The following is a 5,626-nucleotide window of genomic DNA, read 5'->3' as shown; positions in this document are numbered from 1 at the left end:
TATTTTTGTTCCTGTGCTACTTTCTAACTACATGTGGTATGTTGCAGGTAGAGATCAAGGTAAGCACCTTTTAAAGTAACTTGAGGGGAATCCAACACATATTTGAATGCTTTGTATTGATGTAGACCACAACCCACTTCGAGCCAGAAAAGAGGTGATATGGCCTTCCTTAAATGTAAAGAGGAACAGCTTGGGTAATCCAACTTTGTTTTATTGTGTGTAAAATCAAGTGAAATAGCAGTACAAATAGGAGTGTATCTTTACAGTAACAAAAATAACTTCAACTAGAAAGCCTTAAAACTTACCACTGAATTCTTAAGTTACAAAATTCAAAAGCAGTACTGAAGTAATTCAAATAGATATAAAAATGGTAAGTAGGCATCTGCTGGTGTGTACAGAAGTCTGAGATTGATACAACATATGTAAATGGCACAGCAGTAACATACTGAATAAGTTAGACTGCCCTCTCCTCATGTTCTATTTACAAGCTTACCTGAAGACTGCTTAAGGAAAGTACAGATATGTATAAACTGAGGTGGATTAAAAATGCCAGGTTTTAGCTAGTTAAACCACTAGGAAGGCAGGTAATTAACTCAGTGGTACAGAAAAATCTTAAATCCTGTGGCATGTTGATTTAAAGTAGTAGCTTACCAGAATTTAAATTTGGTCAAGAGGCACTTTGACAAGTTACTGGCATATTCATCTTTTCAATCAATAAATCAGTGATTTGAACAGTCTTCTGGAAGAGAGACCAAAATCTACCCCAATAGTCTGATACAAGTGGAATGAAGAACTGAAGACTATGGATACAAGCAGCTCTCAGTAAGTTCAGCAACAGCGTTTTCTTTACCTGCTCATCCTGGTCCATGGTGTTTTTTATTTAAACTTGATTAATTTGATGTTACAAGTTACTTGTGAACAGAGAATTAAGTTCTCTCTGATGATGAAGCTGAACTGTAGTGTCTAAAACTCCTTAATACCTGTGAAATACACTAAAATTAACCCAGGTATTAATAACCATTGCTCAGCTTTTTTTTTTTGTCTGAAGAGGCTGCTCTGTACCAAAAGTCTTTGCAGTAAGCCATAATGCCCCAAACCCTTCAGCAAGCTCTGTCTACCGAACACAGTGTGAGATTAGTACAGTGCTCTTCCCCACAGCAGTGTGCAACTCTTAATCCTGGCATTTTAACTTGATAGCATGGGAGGACACAACAGCTCACTTCTAAAAGCATAAGCGCAGCAAAAGCCTCTTATCTTCCTTGGCAGAAACCAAATTCCTGTTGAAACAGGAAGCCTTCGTGCTCCAGAAAAATCCTATCAAAAGTGAGCCTTTTCCAGTTTTTTTTCTTAAATAATATGGTTTGCCCTGTCCTCCTGAAAGCCATGACTATCATAAAGCCTTCCCATTTACCTGCAGGGAAGACCTTAGTCCCCCCCCAGAGTGCTTCTCTAAAGTTTAACTATTGTCAATTACACCAGAGAAAGTAAGAGTAGTGTTTACCACAGTTAGGAACGTATATTCCTTCCAGACAACCTGTTCAGCTCTAGCCTTTGCTCCCTTGCTTGATATCCAGTCTATTCATCTCCCTCCCTAACCCCTCCCCAGCTTCATGATTGATTAGGACAGCATGGATTGCTGCACAGCCTTCTGCAGAGATTGCCTGGTGACCAGCAGCCGCACCACTTCTTCATTTCTTTTCGTCAGCCTCTTCCTAGCTTGGTCGTGGGTCACCATTGTCATATCCCAGCCATTCACCTAGGAAAGAACATAAAAGGCTTCAGCAGGCAAAGAGCAAGGCTTAAAGCAAGCTAGGGCAAGACTGTATAGGCTCGCAGGTGTCCTGTAACTGTTCTGTAAGTGTATCTAGTACATCATTCTTATGCCACAACTGTTTGTTTGTAAGCCCTACAAACAGTCCTGGAAGGTACCCAGAAGACAGAAGTTCTCCCAGCAGAAGTTTGTCTGTAGTGTGTACCTGGTACTGGATTGGTACTCATCTTAACTTGGCGTTTACCTGCATGATCTTATCGCCAATCTGAAGTCCTGCAACTTCTGCTGGGCCTCCTTCTGTCACCCTTGTTACATAAATGCCCTGGAAAAACAAAAATCGAGTGTTACTATGAATAGCTCTTAGGGAAGGGCTGTTCTACTGGCAATGCAGAAATGCTTTGTAGCATGCTGCAGGATTCTAGTTAAGATTACACGATTCTAGTTAAGAACAGATTTGTGCAGTGTTGGAGAGAATAAAAGGTGGAGAGCTGGGTAATTTAAACACAAGCTTAGCCTGCAAAGGATAGCAACAGTAACTTTAGTCAACTGTGTCAGAGGGCAGAATACAGATGCTCTCCAGTAGTGCTTGCTCAGCCTAACTGCTATAAAAAAAGTTTCTGACCTTGTCAGTCTTATCTTCAGAGAAAGGATTTTGAGTAGGATCCTGATCAATGCCACCTCCAATGCTGAAGCCCAGAATCAAGTTGTCACCTTGGCGAAGCTTATGTATTTCAATTCTTTGCTAAAAAGAGAAGATAAAATAGAGTACTGTGATCATGGAAGTAAATCACAAGAAATCTTAAGACCTAGTTACATTGAGCTATCAGAGATACTATAAGCCTCAAGTAGCTCTAGGAGAGAAGGCTGTATGACTTGTAAGAGTAATAGCCATCCATCAAACCTGCACACAGGGTAAGCAAACAGCTCTAAAACCTGCTGGCAGCACAGAACTATCACATAGCACTTGTCATCTGTCAGCTGTGTGCAGCCTTGGAGTGACAACAGTTGGTTCTGAGCTGTGCTCAGCCCTACCCCAGAACAGGAGGGGATCTGCAAATAAAAGGGCTGTCATGCCATCGTACAGCCCAGTGCCTAGTCACTGTGTTACCACTGCCCTGAGGAACAAGGGGGAAAACATTAAAAAGGGAGCAGATCTCCTTAAACATGAGTCAGGTCCTGCTGACGAATAGTCACTTGTATCTCGATTCATCTCAGTTTTTATCAGAGTGCCTCCTGTTCCTGCCTCGCCCTATCAGGGAGAATACCAGCCTATTAATGGGATGGATAAGTTATCAGCACTGCTGCAATCCAGAGGTCGGTTCCTTGCTGTCTGGTGACCGCAGGCATCTGACAAATGCTACCCACTGCCTGTACAGCTGCCAGCTCTTACAATGCTTGAGCTGACACGAAAAGCTGCGGCCTTAACTCAAGCAGTAACGACTGAGGGGGCTCTCCTTCAACACCCCCAGCAAGGTGCAAAGTGCGCGGCGAGCCATGCGGGCAGCTGCCCCGTGCCTGGGGCTGCCTGCGGGGCTCCCACACCGCCAAGTGGTGCAGCAACCCCCGGCTGGGTTAGCGGTGGAGCCGCCCGAGGCAGTTACAGTCGCCGATATCCGAACCAGGGGAAGAACCACCGAAAGGCCTCGCTCGCGCTGCTCCCATGAAGACAACGCGCTGCAGCCGCTCTCCTCCACCACCCTCGGCCATCCGCTCGCCCAGCCCCTGCCCGCAGCCCGGCACAAGGTTGCAGGCCCGGGAAGCGCCGCCCGGTGCCGAGCTGCCGGCACGGGCACGGCCCCGCCCGGGGGCCGAGAAGCGATCGCGTCGGACCCGGCCCCGCTCGGTGCCCAGCGGCGGGGGCTGGTGGGGGCTTCCCGGGGCTGCCCGGGGCCGGTCCCCCTCGGGTCCCCCCCATTCCCTGTAGCAGCCCCCGTCCCGCCCCGCGCCTCACCACGACGGCGGTGACCGGCTGTCCCGGCACGTACGACATCGCCCCGGTCCCGGTCCTGGCCCCGCCGCCGCCGCCCGAACAAAAGCCTCGCCCGGCCCCGCCCCGCCCCGCCCCGCCCCGCCCCGCCGTGGGGCCCGGCCCCGCTTCGCCCCGGCGGCCCCCGCGCTAAGATGGCCGCCGGCAGCTTCCGGCGGGCCCGGCGGGCGGCTCCCGGCCCCGCGGCGCTGAGCGCTGGGCGCTGACCCCCGGCAGGGAGCGAGCCGTGAGGGGCCGGCCCGGCGCGGGGCCCCGCGGAGCGGCGCGGAGCCGGGCGTGAGGTAAGGGGGGGGGGGACGGGGCGGGGCGGGAGGGCGCTGAGGGACGGAGCCGGGCCCCTGAGGGCGGCTCCTGAGGGAGCGCGGCCTGAGGCGAGGCGCCCCGCGCGGCGCTCGCTGTGTCCGTTTGTCCATCTGTGCGTCCGTGTCTGTCCGTGTCCCCCCCCCAGCCTCGTCCCGGAGCCCGGCAGGGAGCCATGGCCGCCCCGGCGGCGGCCGCGAGGCGCGAGGGGCCGCAGTTCATCAGCGAGGCGGCCGTGAGGGGCAACGCGGCCGTGCTGGACTACTGCCGCACGTCGGTCTCGGCCCTGTCGGGCGCCACCGCCGGGATCCTCGGCCTGAGCGGGCTGCACGGCTTCGTCTTCTACTTCCTGGCCTCCGTCCTGCTCTCCGTGCTCCTGGTGCTAAAAGCCGGCCGCCGGTGGAACAAGTACTTCAAGTCGCGACGGCCGCTGTTCACGGGGGGGCTCATCGGAGGGCTCTTCACCTACGTCCTCTTCTGGACTTTCCTCTACGGCATGGTGCACGTCTACTGAACGGCTGGGAGCCGCCGCAGCGGCGGGGGTTTGTAACGAAGCGGGAGGACCGTTGCCAAAAGTCACCCCCACACCTCGGCCAGCTCACCTCAAACCGTTGTTCATCGCTCGTGTCGATACCGTCAGTAAATTATGTCCAAGTACAAATGAATCGGTAGTGCTGTGCTAATTGAACTGAATGTGAAAGCGCTCGGATGCCTCCCATGGATATTTGGTGGCTGATGAACAATTTCTGTCCTTAATTGCGGTCACAGCTGCAGATTCTGATTACTTTAGTTCCTTGTATCCTCAGCGTTTGGGATAAGAAATACCAGTTAGGGCCCCCCCCCCCCCCAGTTGCTGCCTGCCCGGTTATAACAGCACTCTAAAAATAATCCACTGACACAGGGAAATGTTTCACAGCAGCGTGTAATTAACGGTATGTCAAGGTTTGATACAGAAATGTATTTGAGTTGCTAGTGCAAATGTTACCTTCCACAGTTGCTGTATTTACACCTTATAAATAAATGACGTTGTCGTGGAGACTCTTCACTGGCATGGACAAAAGTCGCTAAGTGTTGCTCTCACAAGCCGAGCACTGCTGCGTTTAATGCCGTTGTGTCCAACGAAGTACAGGCACCAAAATGCACGCAGTGTCTTAGTGCCTGCTAGCTTAAGCTTGTGCAAGCATTGGGATTCCCTGCCACTGAGCCGTGTGTTGTGGTGCCAGGTCTGTAGGGACAGAAAGGACAACTTGCTCACCCACTACAGAGGTGATGTGTCTTTGCTGCTTGTGCAAACGGTGCTTGGAGCCTCTCGCCTACTACCAGCAATCACACTTGCACAACAGCTGGGTTTTGTTGTGTATTTTCTTCTACAACCCCACACTGCTTCATCCGGTTAACCGAGGCCATCGTTGTTTCACCAGACCATTATAAAAGATTAACTGTTACACAAAGGTTTTAAAACATTAGATTCTGTATTCAAAGATACTTTACAGAAAAGTTCTGGTGCAAGGCAGGGTTATACGAGGTGGATCTGAAACTATAAACACTGCTTAAGTCGTGTATCTTTT

At 51.1% G+C, this 5,626-nt stretch overlaps 2 protein-coding genes across 3 annotated transcripts; one reads left to right on the top strand and one right to left on the bottom strand.

The window, feature by feature from the left end:
• Positions 1-193: 193 nt before the first annotated feature.
• Positions 194-3,908, bottom strand: TAX1BP3 (Tax1 binding protein 3). The gene is made up of 4 exons (XM_035343016.1): positions 3,723-3,908; positions 2,394-2,513; positions 2,016-2,093; positions 194-1,756 (listed from the first exon to the last, which is right to left on the bottom strand). The coding sequence occupies exons 1-4, from the start codon at positions 3,759-3,761 to the stop codon at positions 1,619-1,621; spliced, it is 375 nt and encodes a 124-aa protein (XP_035198907.1). The 5' UTR covers positions 3,762-3,908; the 3' UTR covers positions 194-1,618.
• Positions 3,909-3,918: 10 nt separating this feature from the next.
• On the top strand, positions 3,919-5,096 carry EMC6 (ER membrane protein complex subunit 6). Of its 2 annotated transcripts, none has more exons than XM_035343019.1 (2): positions 3,919-4,039; positions 4,207-5,096. In XM_035343019.1, the coding sequence occupies exon 2, from the start codon at positions 4,234-4,236 to the stop codon at positions 4,570-4,572; it is 339 nt and encodes a 112-aa protein (XP_035198910.1). In that variant the 5' UTR covers positions 3,919-4,039; positions 4,207-4,233; the 3' UTR covers positions 4,573-5,096. The 2 variants fall into 2 exon arrangements, with proteins under 2 accessions (XP_035198910.1, XP_035198908.1); XM_035343017.1 differs by having other exon boundaries at positions 4,024-4,153; positions 4,187-5,096.
• Positions 5,097-5,626: the final 530 nt, after the last annotated feature.

Source organism: Oxyura jamaicensis, chromosome 19 (assembly GCF_011077185.1).
Source record: "Oxyura jamaicensis isolate SHBP4307 breed ruddy duck chromosome 19, BPBGC_Ojam_1.0, whole genome shotgun sequence".
In the NCBI taxonomy this organism is placed as follows: domain Eukaryota; kingdom Metazoa; phylum Chordata; class Aves; order Anseriformes; family Anatidae; genus Oxyura; species Oxyura jamaicensis.
Note: the sequence above shows the minus strand (reverse complement) of the source record. Positions and strands in the feature narration are given on the sequence as shown.

Coding starts and splice junctions, on each gene's coding strand:
- EMC6 (XM_035343019.1), top strand. CDS start 4,234: ATGGCCGCCCCGGCGGCGGCCGCGAGGCGCGAGGGGCCGCAGTTCATC.
- TAX1BP3 (XM_035343016.1), bottom strand. CDS start 3,761: ATGTCGTACGTGCCGGGACAGCCGGTCACCGCCGTCGTG. Junction 2,514..3,722: donor AGCCGGTCACCGCCGTCGTG/GTGAGGCGCGGG, acceptor TTCTCTTTTTAG/CAAAGAATTGAAATACATAA. Junction 1,757..2,015: donor TTGGCGATAAGATCATGCAG/GTAAACGCCAAG, acceptor GTTCTTTCCTAG/GTGAATGGCTGGGATATGAC.